Below are 17,914 nucleotides of genomic sequence, written 5' to 3'. Positions count from 1 at the left end.
TTAATTGTACCCCCTCTCTATCCCAAAGTCAGCTGGCATAAGCCCCAACTCACCCACAACCCTAATGATTGTTCTAAAACATGGATGGATGACATCATCCAATTCCAATTCCCGATACCTGAAATGCGATACCGCGGTCCATATGAACTGATTACTGGTCATTCTGGGTAAGGTTGCATGAGGCTGTTACAAACCACACAACACTTGCTAAAGAGCATATTAACATTGTCCTGTAGGGCCAGCATTGTGGAATAGTAATTACAAGGTCTCCCTCACAGATCTCGGTCTGAATCTCCTTTGGAACATCTCTGTGTTGAGTGTGCATATCCTCCCCAAGTTTTCATGGATTTTCTCTTGGTATTCGTGGATGTGAATAGGAGTGTGAATAGGTGTCTATATATGAACTGCCAGTTACTGTCAGGGTTTTCGTGGAGGAGGACCCAAACGCAGGAGGCATGACAGTTACCTGTGATCCTAAAGAGGACATGCAGCATGGATAGATGTCCTATAAGGTTTTGTGCATGTCTCGAGTGTATGTACTATAAGTCGACTCAATACCATATATGCATGCAAATAGAAACGTAACCGTAAGAAATGTAACCGGACAGGTTGACTGCGACCAGTCCAAAGTGTACCCTCCATCTTAAAATCAGCTTGGACAGGTTTCAGAAGGGGCCGTGGAAGGGGAAATCCCTCTCCCAGGATGATCAGGCTGGGTGGGCCCGAGTGGGCAACATTTAGAATATATTATGATGCGAAACAATGTTAGTTGAAACAGTGTAAAAGTCCAATCAAATGAAGCGAACGGATGGACATTTTTAAACAGATGTTGATCAGTTAAGTATATTTTAGAGTACTCATATAAATTATGCTTGACAGTTTACAAAGGAACGCAGAGATGGGCATTCCATCCCGGGGACGGAACGGACGGGATGGACATCCATTTTGTGGACAGGTGGACGGAGGATGAGAAGTCTTTTTAAAAGGATGGACTAAACAAGGACAGATGTGGGCTTTCATCCGTCTCTCTATTTGTCCCTAACTGGGTCAAGTAGCCTACAGACTTACGTGTTGTGCTGGGTTCTTTTGAAAAGAAAAACCACTGTTCTCTTCTGCGATACCACGGAGCCACCTTGATTAACTGCCTGCACAACAATTTTCAAGTGCATTCCCTGTAGTAACATTGCACAGGCATAGTCTGCCCTCTAGTGGTTCAACACATGTAATATCATTGATTATGCCACAGAACCCCACTTCACTGACTGACAAACATGCCCAGCCTGTCTTGTGTGTGTAATCCGGGAGAAGGTATGTATTGGGCGTGGGGAAAAGGTGGATAGCAATTTTGTGCAAAGTTTACATGCAAAGTGTGTCCTTGTGTGGGACATATTTAGAACGTAAAAATCCTTGTCAGCGCCGATGTACACTTAAACGACCCGGAAGTGGAAGTCTTTCGTTTCCTCCTAAAATAACCTTGCTTGTTATTTTGCAATGATTATTGTTTTGCGAAATACCACAATAAAAACTGAAAAGATATTGCAATCTTAAAAATTCTCGTGCTGTCCCCTAGCGGGCTCCGGTGTCCTGTCCGTCGTGTTGTCCTACCAATGCTTAGCAAAAAAGGATAAAGTGCCCATCCCTGGTGGAATGTTCTGGCATGCTCATTGACCTCAAATTTAAAAAAAAAATCCCCAGATAGTGTCTGGGTCAAACATTTAGCAACCATATAGGCAATGCTTTAAGTAAACATTTTAATATCTTAACAGCCATACCCGTTAACCACTGTTAATAGTAAAATGAAAAAACAACAACCATAAAACACCCAGTCTTAACTTTACAAAGGTGAGCTATATCTCACTTTTAAACATTTGTGATAGTAACACACGTGTTTAAAAAAAAGTTATCTTCTGTTCTCTTCTCACATTCTTCTCTTAACACCTTTTGTGCAGGTTGAATCTTTTCTCACAATAAGTGTAAAAAAAACAAAAAAACACACACACACAAAAGTCCATGAAAGCACTAAACAAACACACACACACACAGAACTTAACCCCTGCTTGCTGAACTGAGGTTTTGCCAGGGACACTTTTGATGACATCATCCATTACGTTGTCTCAAACACATGTTGGAAACTTCCTGAAAATGCTTGTTGTTATTCCTCAATTGTACAAAGTCAAGGTATTTGGCATTAGAGGGCCCACTGCATATGATCAATAACCAAAAGACACTTACACAGAAACATTAATTATGTTTTCTCTACAGTAATTCAACACACAAATTACATCCATATCAAACTAGATATTGTATATATCCTCTGTATGTGTGTGCTGGGCACTCGTGTTGTCTTGCTGGTGTAATGAATCAGTGTCGTAGGAGAACAATATTCTAAGATGCTGCACATTTGGGTGCTACTGCTAAGTGCTAACCCTTGTGAGCCAGTATGCTCAAAAGTAGGTCAATGACATGACAGTGAGAAAAGGATCTTGTTCTTCTGTCCAGATTCATGTTCACGAGGTTTTATAGCTGAGTGAAGACAAGAGTTTGGTGAAAATATAGCGCATGTCAATAATCATATTAAAACTGAGGCCACAGTCAGTATAACAATTACAATCATCAATGAAACTGGACGATGCCCAGTGTGTTAAATCACAGTTGTTAATTATACAGTATGTCAAATGTTTTCTTGTTTTGATACACAGCGTGTGTGTATATATATATATATATATATATATATATATATATATATATATATATTGATACACAGCGTGTGTGTATATATATATATATATATATATATATATATATATATACACGCACGCACACACAGCGAATGAAATTAGTATTTAACATGTCACCATTTTTAGCACTAAACATCCAAAACAACCCAAGTAATCCATACATGCAAAGAAAGCAGAGCAAATAAGATTCAAAATTAAGTTGTGTGTAATAATGTGAAATGACAGGGGGAAAGTACTTAATACACCAATTGATATGTATTTGATACTTTGTACAAAAGCCTTTGTTTGAATGACAGCTTCAAGATGCCTCTTGTATGAAAAGACTAGACCACAGGTGTAAACCTCAAGGTGCGGGGGCCGGATCTGGCCCGCGGCATCATTTTATGCAGCCCGCGAAGACAAATCATGTGTGATGACTTGACTTTTTTTTTTTAAATTGTCTTCACAACAGATTAGATATTTCAACCATTTGTTACCAATCCTTCCTTAAAAATACATTGAAAATTTGTTGAACAAACAATTTACTGGCTTCTGATTTCAAAACTAGTGATCCATCAATTAGTTGTGTATAAGGCGATCATACATTTACATGGTTTAACAGTCGTAATGGCCCTTTGAGTAAAATCAGAACTACGATGTGGCCCGTGACAAAAATGATTTTGACACCCCTGGACTTGAAGCTCTGGGGCGATTTTGGCCCATTCCTCCAAACAAGCAGTCGGCAAATCTTGAAGGTTCTGTGGGGTTCTTTTATGGACCTTGAGTTTCGGTTCTTTCCATAGATTTTCAATTGGATTCAACTCACGTGATTGGCTGGGCCATTCAAGCAGCATTTTTTTTTTTCGTTGAAACTAATTGAGAGTTTCCTTGGCAATTTGTCAACCTTTTCATTTTCGTCATCCTCGTAGATGGCAGCAGATATTTGTCAAGAATGTCTCGGTACATTTGCTGACTGATGTGTTGTTCCAAAAGTAACGGTAATCATAAAATTGTCTGAGATATACTCTAAATCTGACCGGATACAGCTAGCTACTTCTAGCTGCAAATGCTACATAGACTGTTCATTCATGCTAGCATTGTCCAAATGTGCTTTTTATGTGATGAGTTGAATATTACTTTTAGAATACTATAGGCTTCTATACCTTACAGGTATGTATAATCAGGGTTGTTAGGGTTACTTAAAGTATTCCGATATAGTTACTGGTTACATCTTGAATAACGTAGTTAGTAACGTAATCCAAATACCATAATGTTAAAGTAATGTAAATTGAATACTTTTAATTACTTTTGGATTACTCCAGTATCAAATCTGTTAGTAAATTCAAACAAACAAATAATCTATACGATCTATGGTATTTTTCGTCTTATCTACCGGTATGTTTAATATGTGACCTGCGATTGGCTGGCAACCAATTTGGGGTGTCCACCGCCTACTGCCCGTTGACAGCTAGGATAGGCTTCAGCAGTCCCGCGACCCTTGTGAGGATAAGCGGTATAGATAATGGATGGATGGATATGTTTAATATGCATGGTTTTGGAATGCCGGAGGAAGCCTGAGCACCTGCAATTCAAATCCAAAACACATTACCGCTCTCTCGACCAATTTCTCACGCAATTCTCGGCAAAATAACACTTGGTGGCAAGTTCTTGCGCGGTTTTCAGCAAAATAACGCTAGGTGGCGAGTTCCCAGTTTCTGCAAAATGTGAGCCTGCTTATATTTTGCCTTCTTTTTAAACAGCACAGCCACTGTTTGTGAAGTGTTCGCATACCGGAATTTTGTGGAGCTGGTACGGGTTACATTCTCATTCAATGTGTTATTAACACCGTGCGGCCAGTCTATGGTGTAGTCTGCCTTTAGCCCAAAGTCAGTTTGGATTGGCTTTAGATTCCCTGACACTCTGAATACCCTGAACAGAAGAGATGCACTTGGCTTTGAACAGCCACCAATTGTTTTTTAGTTACTTTATTCCTTAGCTTCTTGTTTAGCAGTGATTTAGCTCAGATCCAAATGTTTTAGTTTATTTTAGTTGTATTTATTTTAGTACGTGCGGGTGCACATACAAATGTCCCTGTTGTTATTCAAGCTCTAAAATGCTGCTTTGGCTCAGACGCATATGGACAACTATCAATGCATTTTGCATATGGACTTTGTGGAATAAAATAAAAAGACACACACACAATGTGACATGGTTTCTCTTTTCTGTCTTTAGTATGTTTAAATATTGTCCACAGAAAACACGCTCTTGCATAATTCAAATTTTACTGCTGCCTCAGCATTACAGGAAAGCCTGCAGAATTTAGAACAGTATCATAATGCCATGTGGATGCGGTTTCAACATTGTAACACGGTAGCCGTGACTGCGTTGAACAAAGCCATCACCTCGCAGATGTTGACTGGAACCAACTGTGCAAAGGTTGTGCCACAGCACAGCACACCCGCGGCCTGATTCCCACTCCACAAAGCTTTGATTTGCCTGCCTCCTTTCCTCTTTTACTCTGCCTTTCCTCATCTGCTCTTCCCTCGCCGCCACCCCCTCTCTGATTTTTTTTTTCTCCTCTTGCCTCTGTGTGTCAGTAAAGCCACGAGAGGAGGGAGACTGCTTTCTGCTGGCTCTGCATTATGAGAGGGAGAAAGCGGCAGAGGGATGCAAGAGAGACTGAGCACAAGCAGAAGTTGAACAGAGAGGCTGTGCCAAGAGGAGGAATGCAGCATTGCATTATTGCATTGGATTGAGTAGATAGTCCAGCTCGAGAGCAAAAAATTTGTAGACAATCAGGATTTTTGATTGTTTTGATTTGATGTATTGAATATGAAGGTATACTACACTATTTTAAAGCGCATATCAGGATTTTCTTTAAGTTTGGAACCTTTCCATTGGAATTACATTTTAGGGAAATACAGGACTAACTGGGCAGGTGCAAAATTACAGGTTACTCTATGGCAAGGGACTTGCTATTTTATTTTAGTAACATTATAGTTATCTATTATAATTTGAAGTGAATTGCGAGTTCCATGCATGCAGCACACAATTCACAGCAGGCCACACCACCTGCATACAGTATACACAGCGAATTCTTTCACCATGTCAGACAATATCTAAATTCCCGCATGCAACAGCAGTATTGAGGCCCACTGCTGTGTTTGAATCCACACACTACATCCGTTTTAACCTTCACAAATAAAAATGAAATTTAATCTGAACTTTCATAGGAAAGTTTCCAGTTCTACCACTACTGTCATAAAGAGCATTATATGAAACACAAATATAAGATGTTCAAGTAACACTGGCATCGAATCAGTATTTCCTATTAGTAACTCTATAAACTTGTACTGGAAAAAAAATACCAGCCCGACTGGTAAAAAATAACACGTCAGATGCATTGCCCATAATGCATCTGTGCAGTCAGAATCCCTCGCAAAGAACCCCATAGCAAGAAAAAGCACAGGTACAGGACAGATAGAGGTGTATTAGACTTACCATGCACGATTTGTAGGTCAGCCCGAGGCCAAACTTTTCTCTATTCCCTGCTTCTTTGCAAGCAGGGGGTCTCTGCCTTGGCATGGAGCTGTGTTATTCCGTGTTATTTTTGGCTACAAAATGGAATGTGTCTACTGCCTATTTGCTTTTCTTTTCCCAGTCCAAGCAATGGCATATGTACAATGTACAGATAAGGTTAGCTTCTGAGGCTCATCAGCTCCTGCGCTAATGATGACCTATCAATGTTTGATTGTCAGTGTAACGGAAAATGGATGGATTCAGATACACTGTATTTCAAATGACGGACACTGTCTATAAATTGAACAAGCTTAACAGCCTTTCCCAGCTGCAGTGTTCTTCATCTTCTCCATAGCTTGTACTGAGTGAGGCAGCAGCTCACCCCTTAAGAACCATCCCTTGAAGCTATGGCTGACATTAATGGAGTGTACAAGGGAGAAGCAGAGTCACTCAGCCAAGAAATAACGCTCCCACATAATGCATATTTTACACTAAATACGGCTAGCACTGTTCTCACCGATACAATGATTTGTATCAATCTGTGCTGTCATGCAGTCTTGTTCCAGTTTAACAATTGTTCCTGTTTTCTTTTCTTAGGAGGGCCAGGGTCTGATCCAGGAGAAGCCAGAACTGCGCACAGTTGTGCAGCAGAAGCTAGAAGAGATCAGGGAGTGCTGGTCTGACTTGGAGACCACAACCAAAGCCAAGGCTCGCCAGCTCTTTGAAAACAACAAGCCGGAGCCAGCAGTGAAAAGCTACTCAGACCTTGACAACCAGCTCTCCCACTTGGAGCAGCAGCCCCCCCAACTGGAGCAGGCACATCATCTGCCCACATTCAATGAGCAGCTGCAGAAATTCCAGGCAAGTACAGTATAAATAACAATATATATCATATATTGATATATAATATAATACATAATAATATATCAGGGCTGTCATTTGAAAAAAACTCATGTCCAATTTTGGAGAACATTTTTTTTCACATTAATGTGATATCTGTAACGTGGAAACAACATTCACGTAAAAATAAGAAAATTGAAAAAAACGGACATAAGTGTTTTTCACAGCACAGCGACAATATGGCTCACAGTCAATAAAAAGAAAAATATTTCCTAGAATCAATATCATATAAATAAAGCAGTAAAGCCCTTTGGATATCTGTGCATATTTGTGTAGCTTTTTTTAATGTACATTTTCAAATTATTGTAAAATTAAAGGGAAGTCAACCCAAACATTGTTTTTCAAGAATATGTTCTATGCAGGCCCACTAGTTGAAACAATGCATTCTGATTAATATTGCGTTTGTGGAATGAGAGTTAATCCACCCTGCTTAACTCATATTCCACAAACGCAATAATAATCAGAATGCCGTGTTTCAAATAGTGGGCCTGCATAGAACATATTCTTGAAAAAAAAATGTTTTGGTTGACTTCCTCTTTACTATTTATTTCCAAAATTATATTATCCCAAAAATTGTATAACTTTATTATCTTAATATTCATTTTCAAATGCGGTCCCATACTTGTTAAGTAAACTTCACTGTTGGGCAAAAGCAGCTGTAAACTCATTAAAATTTTGTTTAGTTGTAATAATCAATCCACTGTACTCAGTAGAAAATAAATGTACATCATGGGTTGAATTCATTGAATCTCATTGAATCTCCCAACCTTAATAATTATCTGGCGTGTTTGTAGAGCATGTTGCAGCAGGACTTTAATATGCTTACTTATAATGTGCATGTTGCTGAAAATTGTTCGGGTATGAACATAACCTTGTTTAAAAATTAAAAATAAAGATTTCTTTATGTTTCAGAAAATCATTGGGCAGTTTTGTCCTTTAGAAAAGTGTTTTCTCATTTAAACCTAAATTAACCCAAAAGTATTGTTTTGACCCTTGCAGCTTGAGCCATAAAAAAAAATGTTTTTGTTACTTGGATAGGCTTCAGTTAATATTGTATATACTGTATATACAGTCATTTCTGAGCTCTGATGTGTTCTAATCTAAGAAGCAAGGTTAGTTGTCTTTAAAAAAAAAAAAAAAAAAAATACTATATTATGCTATTTACATTCCACAACTATTGACACAATTTAGTTGCACAATCACCTTGCTATTACCTAAAAAAAAAAGTCTACTGCGTCTTTTTGGCCTAGGCTATGGAGTCTCAATTCGGGGACATTTACAAGGATGTGGAGGAACTGGGTAGCTTGCAGGGGGTTTGCCTTCCCCAGCGAGGTCTGATGGCGGACGACAAGGAGGGTGGTGAGCACTCAGGCATGGTGGAGACCCGCATCGTTCGCCTCATTGAGCCCCTGAAGGAGAGGCGTCGCATCCTGCTGGCTTCCAAAGAGATGCACCAAGTCGCTCAAGACCTGGAGGACGAGATGGTTAGCTCGTCATCTTCTCATTTTTAAACGTGTCTTACCATTCCATTATCTAATTTTTATCATTTAATAGCTTTGGATTCAAGAGAGGCTTCCCCTGGCATCATGTAAGGAATATGGGAATAATCTCCAGAGTGTGCAGCAGCATGTAAAAAAGAACCAGGTGAATAAATTCCGAGTTGAACTTTGAACCAAAACCTTCTTGAGACTTACCGGGGATTGGTCTTTCAGACTCTCCAGAGGGAGCTGGCAGGGAGGCGAGCGCGTGTTGAGGAGGTTCTGGACAGAGCGGGAATCATCGCATCACTTCGCACTCCTGAAGTGGAATTTGTGCGTGAGGGGGCCGGCCATGTGCGGCAGCTGTGGGAGGTTTTGCAGTTGGAGCTGGAAAAGAGATCTGTGATGCTGGATGCAGCACTGCAGGCTCAACAATACTACGGTGAGGCAGCCAAAGTGGAATCCTGGTTATCAGGTCAAAAACTCCAGCAGGCCAATGACGAAAAAGGCACGGTACGGACAACGCTGGCAGTCAGTTGAGTTGTAAAACCAGGACTCCAGTACACAGACTGACTTCTGATTGTTTCCAGGATGAGGCGAGCACCCTGCAACTGTTGAAGACTCACCTGGCGCTGGAGCAAACAGTGGAAACATATGCAGAGACTGTGGGCATGCTGTCCCAGCAATGCCAGCAGCTGCTAGAGCTCGGACACCCAGAGAGGTGTGACATGACTCATCATTTGACTTTCTGTTCACCTATCAAGCGTAGGCCATAGTTTTAGAAACAATTTTCTTTTTTTTTCTTTTTTATAACCTTGAACGGTTTAGTAGTGTAAACTTACATAGGAATCACATTTGAGATTTTCAGTGCAAAGGACACTGCTCACATTTTCACTGTGTTGGATTCAGTCTGCCTCACAGGTTGAAATCTCAGCTCAGTTCTTCCTGTGTTGAGTTTGCATGTTATACTCATGCATGTGAGGTAAACTGAAGGCTAAATTGTCCAAAAGTGCGAATGTGAGTTTGAAATTAAGGATGGATGGATGATAGCTGGATGGATGTGTTTAATTCGTAATTACTTTGTTGCAATTGGTCCCAATAACTTTTAAGGGGAAATCAACCCAAACATATTTTTTTCAACAATATATTCACAGCCGGCCCACTAGTTGAAACAAGGCATTCTGATTAATGTTGCATTTGTGGAATATGAGTTAAGATGCAAAACCCACCCCTTTTTAGCCATCTCGGGGAGCGGATATTTTGTCACTTCAGTCGACTGAAAATGCCATCACAACTGCTCAGGGCTCAGGTAACGACCAATCACGGCTCAGCTTCAGAAAACAGGTGAGCTTTGATTGGTCGTTACCTGAGCCCCGAGCAGTTGTGATGTCATTTTCAGTCGACAGAAGTGACAAAATGAGATGGCTAAAAATGGGTGGATTAACTCAGATTCCACAAACGCAATATTTATCAGAATGCCTTGTTTCAACTAGTGGGCTTGCATAGAACATATTCTTGAAAAAAATATGTTTGGGTTGACTTACGCCTTTAAGGGTGAGGTATGTAGTAATTTAGGAACAGGGGCTAGCTTCTTACCCTCTATCCCTGAATTTGTTAACAAGTATCGAAAATGAATGGATCGCAGTACAGTATGTTATATGTTATACTGTATGTGTTATATCCTAAACAATTGGAGGCTACCTGGTGGGACACAGTGACATGTCTGCAACATGCAGTTGTAGTTCTATTACTTGATACAGTTGTAAGTGTAGTTTTGTGATCTGTTATTGTTGTTGTTGTTTTTCCTCAGTGAGCAAATCACCAAGCAGCAGTCCCACATAGACAGACTGTATGTTTCTTTGAAAGACATGGTGGAGCATAGAAAGATCAAGCTGGAGCAGCAGTACTGGCTTTATCAACTCAATAAGGACGTAGAAGAATTAGAGAAATGGATCACGGAACGTGAGACTGTGGCAAGTTCTACCGATCTTGGCCAAAACCTGGAGCATGTTACGGTGAGAATGGGGGCGCAGCCAGAAATGTTTCGGTGGGTTGGCCAGAGTCACAACATTTTATTGAGGAGTCATAAGCACCCCCTCTGTAACCGAGAAGTCATTCAAATCCTAAAAAAAAAAAAATCTAAAAATCACAATGACAGACGAAATCTCTTAATTCTTAACAATTCTAAATGTTGCTTTTTGTGATTGTGGATGTGCTGGGTAGGACTGGTATATGTGGGCATTTTATTACATGAAACCATGACTCTGAACTGTATAATGAACGATGGCTTCCCAGCCATTTTGGTTTCTTGGCACAGTGTGAAAGTAATTATTTTGATTGACATTGATGGTAAGAATGTTTTGTTTTGTTGGCAGATTTTGGTAAGAGTTAGCATTAAATATAATTTTACATTTCTTTTTGAAATATACAAGTAAAACAAATATATTTTGGTAGAATATCAAATGATCTAAGAATGTCGCATCCATGTGAAAATGGCAGTGAAGTCACAGGTTTCAAAATTTCCCCTCAGTGCTGGTTAGCTAAGGCCAGAGAGAGACCAGGGGTGCCCTTGGCCACCCCTCGCCAGCATGTAGTTCTGCCCCTGGATGAGCCTCAGAATAATGCGGTTTTACGCGTTCTTCTACATTAATTATAGCATTTTATTATAGATGTAGGTTAAAATTTTATTTTTTAATTGTGTACTTCCCAAAATTAGTTTCCATACAAATTATCATAGATCACATGAATTTCCTTATACAGTACTATGTTAGATAGTTTATGTATTTGTTTCAGATGCTTCAAGAAAAGTTCACCAAATTTGCCTCAGAAACAAACAACATTGGCCAGCAGCGGATGGAGCAGGTGAACAAAATGGTGAATGAAATGATCGACTGTGGTCATTCGGATGCGGCCACCATCGCTGAGTGGAAGGATGGACTGAACGAGTCCTGGGCCGACCTCCTGGAGTTGATGGAGACCCGCAGACAGATGCTGGCAGCATCCAACCAGCTCCACAAGTTCTTCACTGACTGCAAAGAGGTGTGTTCCAAATTCAGAACCGCCTGTGTTTCAGGTGTTTCTTTTCATGGGGCGTTTTTCTGGCTTGTATTTTCAAAGCGCTCGTGATGACGGCTCTGTCTGGCGTTGTAGGTTTTGGCTCAGATTGCAGGAAAGACGAAGCAGCTGCCAGAGGTGAGGGCATGCCAAGCCAACATCACCAATCCAGCCACCCTGCAGAGACTCATGCACTCTTTTGAGCATGCCCTTCAACTATTAGTCACACAGGCAAGTGTTATCATCTCTTCTATAAACCACCACCAAACAGCAGAAGGCAACCCAAACATTTTTTTTTCAAGAATATGTTCTATGCAAGCCCACTAGTTGAAACGGGGCATTCTGATAAATATTGCGTTTGTGGAATAAGAGTTAATCCACCCGTTTTTAACCATCCACGTGGGCGGCCATTTTGTCACGTCTGTCGACTGAAAATGACATCACAGTTGCTCGGGGCTCAGGTAACGACCAATCAAAGCTCACCTGTTTTCTGAAGCTGAGCTATGATTGGTCAATATCAGACCCCCGAGGGTCTGTGATGTCATTTTCAGTCGATGAAGTGACAAAATGGCCGCCCCCTGAGATGGCTAAAAACGGGTGGATTTTGCTGCTTAACTCACATTCCACAAACGCAATATTAATCAGAATGACGCATACATACACAACCCAAACATATTTTTTTCAACAATATGTTTGGGTTGATTTCCGCTTGAAGTTATTACCAGAATTGTGGTTTTGGTGTACTTTCAGTTCATACCGTATGGTACGTTTATACAGATTGTTTTGGATGGGTGCACCTCTCCTGACTATTTGACAGTATTGAACAACAGAGATTTACCTGAAATGAAGTCATTGCATCCTATCTTTGTTCAGGTACGACAGCTACAGGAGAACGCTGCACAGCTGCGTACTATTTATGCTGGCGAGAAGGCTGAGGCTATTATGGTAAAAGAGCACGAAGTGATGGAAGCTTGGAAGGAGCTGTTGAGCTCTTGTGAGGCCAGTCGTGTCCAGGTCACCTCAGTGACAGACAAGGTGCAGTTCTTCTCTGTGGTGCGCGAAAATCTCATGTGGATGGAAGGCATTATGGGCCAGATTGGATGGGACGAGCCCAGGTAAGATGTCGTCTACTGTTCTTGTGAACATATTTGTATTACAGTGTCGAGTGGGGCCGCAGTGTCATCTTGACCTCATTTGCAATGATAACGCTCTTCATTTTTCAATATCATGTAATCAAAGCTTTTGAGGGTCACTCCATCCATCTCGAGGTTGCAAAATGTGTTTTAATAAATATGAATTAAAAAAAGACATGGGATTGATGCTTTTAGTTAGTTACCCCTGTTCAACTATGGGTTCGCACTTGATCAAACAAACTTCACAAATGAGAAAAATGACCAAGAGTTTCTTTAAGACGAGCTCAGATCAATGACCAGAAACACACAGCACTTGATTTGCTTGCGGTGACTTGCTAACGGTAAGGACAAGATGAAAAGCAGGTGGTTAGAAACAAATTCGGCACAATGCGGTATGGTGGCCTCAAGCCGTAATGATGATTTAGCAAAAACCTCTCTGGTTGTGCATAGACTGTATGTGGTTTGCATGTTGTCTGATAAAAGCAATGAAATAAGTGAACTCAACTATTTGCTGCATTAGTTCAGACAGATACTGTATATTTTGCAGTCAATTTTCAGTTTTGAGTAAGATACCTCCCCCAAGAAAAAAAAACGTTTCCACAAATCCGTACGACAAGCCTTCTTCCTGTTTTCATTATTTTGATGAATAAGATTAGACAGCAATCTTCCAGAGTTTATTTAGCATTTTGGTTTGCTTGGAATTTCTCAAAAAATAAACCGAACCAGGGGCAACACCAACCGAATTTCAAAACGCACCAACTGGAGGGACAAGAGAAAACGAACCAATTGTAAAACATCCTTAACCTTAAAATTTGTAAAATCAGCATGGGGCTCGGTAGACTCTTCAATTATCCCTAAATCATAATTATTCAGATTAACAAAACATCTTTTGGGGAGCATGGCTGTGACCAAGAGCACAAAGAATGATCGACAATGTATGGCATGATAAGAATTTGCCTGCCATGAAATACTTGTCTACCCTCACTAGGATTACAGGTGTGCTGGAGCCTCCTACCCATTAAACACGTTTGGGATTAACTATAATGACAAAACCTCCAAAAATATCCATTGTCTCAATATGTTTTTCCATGTAGTGCAGTTCAAGTTAGAGTACGTATTGATTTTTGTAATCTGTAATTCGAAACATTTCTTGTTTCAGGGATTTGACTGCATTGGAGGTCATGATGAAACAACACCATGAGCTAAAAGTCAAAATAGACGGCCGCAGCAAAACTATCCAGCAGTGTGCAGATCTCGGCAAGATCCTTATAGCGGCTGGCAACCCTGCATCAGAGGAGGTCAGTCGAACAAAAAGAAACGATGAATTACTTCAAATGTGAAATTATGCATGGGCTTGAGGAGAAACCACGCAAACAACATCAGGTTTCTCGAACTAAATTGATCTTAATCATATGTTTTTTGTTCATGGCTGCAGATTAAAGAGAAGTTGGACGCTCTTTTGGCCAAGCAGAAGGATCTTGTTGAGAAATGGGACAAACACCAGGAACGATTGCAGCGCAGTAAGTACTGTAGCTTAATTCTTCAATTAAGCAATTTTAACATTCCTCAATGTTAAAAAAATCAACCTCGTCGTTCTCAATGTCACACAGGCCTAAAATAGCACCATACTATAATATGACACACAAATGCAAATGAACTGTGCCACATGCATCATAATGTGAGGTAATGGTTATCGGGTTAATGGGAGGCTGTCTTCTTCAGAGCATGAGAGATTCCAGTTTGCCCAGGAGACAGTGAGGGCAGAAGCCTGGCTAAAGGCCAAGGAGCCTCCGATCACCTCCAAGCAGCCAGAGGGGGGACAGACCCAGGCCCAAACTGATGAGGTTGAACAGCTCATCCTTCGCCACGAAGCCTTCCGCAAGGCTGCTGTAACCTGGAAAGAACGCTTCAGCTCTCTCCGCCAGCTTTCCGCAGTAAGCTTGACTGGAGCTAAATGTTTAATTAGTTTAATTCCATGGGAAAATAAATATTGGGGAATTGTAGTTGCTCAGCATGCATGGGTCTATGCCAGTGGTTCTCAAAATGTGGTATGTGTAACACTTGTAGAGGAACACAAAATATCCACAGCCTAAGTACAGTTCAGTTGTATTTAACTTTAAATACATTTGCATTTCACTGTTTGTTGTTATTTAAATTGTGTGTGCAGTAGTTACAGTGTTTGTGTGTGAGCGATTGTAATTTTCCTATATTTAAAGGTAGTGTTAATGTTGAAACTACATAATGTGACAGTGGTTTACAAAAATATACATATAAAATATACATTTTTGTAATCAACCTCTGTCCCGTTTTTGGTGAACACTTGGACTTTCTGTGCGACTACTGTATTGTAACGTTGGTCATGATGGGGGTACTTGATGGGAGTTAAGTTTTTTTTTGGGTGGTAGGTGTAAAAGGTTTGACAACCACTGGTCTATACCACCTCTTTGTTTATAGCCTTAAATAGGAAGCCGAAATTATTTACAATATGTACTATGTGTCTTCACTGGTCTAAAAAAAATGGCATTCTGATTTATATTGGGTTTGTGGAATATGAGTTAAGCAGCAAAATCCACCCATTTTTAGCCATCTCAGGGGGCGGCCATTTTGTCACTTCTGTCGACCGAAAATGACATCACACTGAGATGGACAAAAACAGGTGGATTTTACTGCTTAACTCACCTTCCTCAAACGGAAAAACTAATCAGGCCTGCATAGAACATAACATAAAATTTGGGTTTTAAAAGCCGTCTCATGAACCATGAGCTTGCTAATTGCACCCCATCTTTTTTCCCATGTTGCATGGCTGCCAAAAAACAAATATTCCTAGTCATTTTCTACAACTGCATTGCAAATATGCTTCTTGTCTTTTGTGTTTTCCTCCCTAGTACATGTGCCGATAATCCCGTATTTCAAATCCTTTTTCAGGCGGAGAAGAAAAAAGAGGAAGACAAAAAGACACCGCTCTCCAGTCGAAGGATGTTCCCATTATCTTGTCTGACAAGTGGCCCCTCGTTCAGTTCAACTCCATCTTTCATGAGGCAGATGGTACACGCCCAAATAGAACCCGCACCCTTACAGACAAGCGTTGAACCAGCTGCCCCTTCTGCAACCCAGAGATTGTCCTCATCGCTCGCCAGCTACAATCCAGTCTTAAATGGATCCAGCTATCACGGGCTGGAGCCACAATGTAGTGGAAAGTTGATGAACCCCTCGTATTTTGGGATGAACCACCAAGCCATTGGAGGTGGAAGTGACTCTGCTTTTTCAGTGCTGACTTCCCACTGTGGAGGACAGGACACTTCTACTTACCCTGGGATAAACAATCAAACAACTGATAGTGCTGAGAGCTCTGGTTACTTTGGAATGTCTGCGGGTTGCGTGGGCGGCTCTGGCTATGCAATGCAAAGCCATCCAGGCATTGGCAGGTTAGGAAGTTCGGGTAACCTAGCTCAGGAGCAAAGCAGTGGTCCAATGGGAAGCCCTGGGTTTTTTCAGCAGCAGAATATGGGAAGTTCTGGATATTTGACACAACAAAATATGGGAAGTTCCGGTTACTTGACACAACCTCAAAATATGGGGAGTTCAGGATATTTGACACAACCTCAAAATATGGGGAGTTCAGGATATTTGGGACAGCAGCCCAATTTAGGGAGTTCAGGATATTTGGCTGCACAGCCACATTTAGGGAGTTCAGGATATCTAGCTCAGAATTATCACAGTGGTGGAGGAATGGGTAGCTCAGGCTATCTCGCACAAAATCATTACAGCAGTGGAAGTCTCGGCAGTTCGGGTTACCTGGCGCCTAGTGGCGGCATCATGGACCCAAAAATGGCTTATGCGTGGCAACACTTGAAAGCTGACTTCATGCAACCTGGGATCAATCACATCCACAAGGCTGTAAACCCCCTCTTAGAAGCCAGTAGAGTACAGAGGGAACAGTATGGCGATATCCCGATGGCAGACATGATGGGCACAGAATCAGGACTGGACCTGCTCCACGGCCGTCTCCAGAGGGATCCCCGCGGCAGCCGTTCTGACCCTCAGATGGACCACCTGAGACGAGAGAGGGAGTACAAACTGGGTAGACAAACCTCCAGCGAACAGGAGATCCAAGCCAGGCTGAACGAGCTTCCGATGATCGTGCGTCAGGAGCGGTATCGGAGACGCTTGGAGAGACAGTCATCCAGTGAACAGGAGGGGAGTGGCAAGCAGAGGCTGCAACGGCAAGATTCAAGTGACCTGGAGGGATCTGTTAAAGAGGGCTCTGACAAACGCTCAGGGTAAGTCAACCAACGGCTCGAACTGGTGACACTATTTTCGCAGACGGTTCATCTGGGGCCGAGCGCATTTGCCGATGTGTCCTGATTTTTGTGCAAGGCTCACTGTGCGTGTTTGCCAATTTGGCGGTCTGGTCAGCGCTAAACTGGGCGTTTCAGCGCAGTGAGGGTATTTCCTTGGAGATGCGCCCTGCTGAGTGACAATGCGGCGGCAGAAAGTCAGTCCTAAGTTACACCTGCCGCCTTGACGAGACTCTAGTGCGTGACTAGCGTGCTACATTTAAAGGGAATGAATGGAGCCGTTTTAATTGGCCATGAGTGAAGTAGGCTGTGACTGCTCCCACAGCGGTGCAGCCCTCCCTCTTGCAGATCTGGCGGCCTCTGCGCTTATATGTGAAATTACCAAGATCCGCACTGAGATACAACAAACGCCACTCCAGATTTACACCGGTTACAAAAATAGAGCACTCAGGTTGCATGCACAATGACCACCTAGAAAAACCAGGAAATAATTCATTGACGTTTTTGAAAAATTTCATGTATAAATTATGGCTATGTCGAAATAATCCTCATTCACACCTAGGCCAGTAGTGGACAATGTCGCTTTGTGTGTAACAAATACTATGTCCATTAAATGATATAACAAAGTACTTGTCCTTGACTGTATGGGCTCTGCATTTGTGAGTGTAAAAACTGGGGTATCCTGATTTTTTTTTGCCCGACGCAAGCCTCAATTCCCTTGTTTTGGAATATTGTTCATATCTGCACCATGATTTGACATGCGCCCGGCTCACTTGACAATTTGGTGGCTAAAAGTAGACTGCGCACGAAAACTG

At 41.5% G+C, this 17,914-nt stretch overlaps 1 protein-coding gene across 3 annotated transcripts in view; it reads left to right on the top strand.

The window, feature by feature from the left end:
• The window catches only part of sptbn4a (spectrin, beta, non-erythrocytic 4a), a 41,107-nt gene that overhangs the window by 9,158 nt on the left and 14,035 nt on the right, over positions 1-17,914 (top strand). For all 3 annotated transcript variants that reach the window (XM_086012796.1, XM_086012795.1, XM_086012794.1), the window contains 13 exons: positions 6,834-7,097; positions 8,387-8,620; positions 8,691-8,780; positions 8,849-9,127; positions 9,205-9,335; positions 10,425-10,629; positions 11,408-11,653; positions 11,765-11,899; positions 12,542-12,783; positions 13,961-14,099; positions 14,237-14,321; positions 14,524-14,735; positions 15,727-17,081. In XM_086012796.1, coding sequence (XP_085868922.1) covers positions 6,834-7,097; positions 8,387-8,620; positions 8,691-8,780; positions 8,849-9,127; positions 9,205-9,335; positions 10,425-10,629; positions 11,408-11,653; positions 11,765-11,899; positions 12,542-12,783; positions 13,961-14,099; positions 14,237-14,321; positions 14,524-14,735; positions 15,727-17,081 — 3,617 coding nt within the window. The remainder of the gene's footprint in view (positions 1-6,833; positions 7,098-8,386; positions 8,621-8,690; positions 8,781-8,848; positions 9,128-9,204; positions 9,336-10,424; positions 10,630-11,407; positions 11,654-11,764; positions 11,900-12,541; positions 12,784-13,960; positions 14,100-14,236; positions 14,322-14,523; positions 14,736-15,726; positions 17,082-17,914) is intronic.

Source organism: Filicampus tigris, chromosome 17 (genome assembly GCF_054856515.1).
Source record: "Filicampus tigris isolate MCC_2025a chromosome 17, RoL_Ftig_1.0, whole genome shotgun sequence".
NCBI lineage: Eukaryota > Metazoa > Chordata > Actinopteri > Syngnathiformes > Syngnathidae > Filicampus > Filicampus tigris.
Note: the sequence above shows the minus strand (reverse complement) of the source record. Positions and strands in the feature narration are given on the sequence as shown.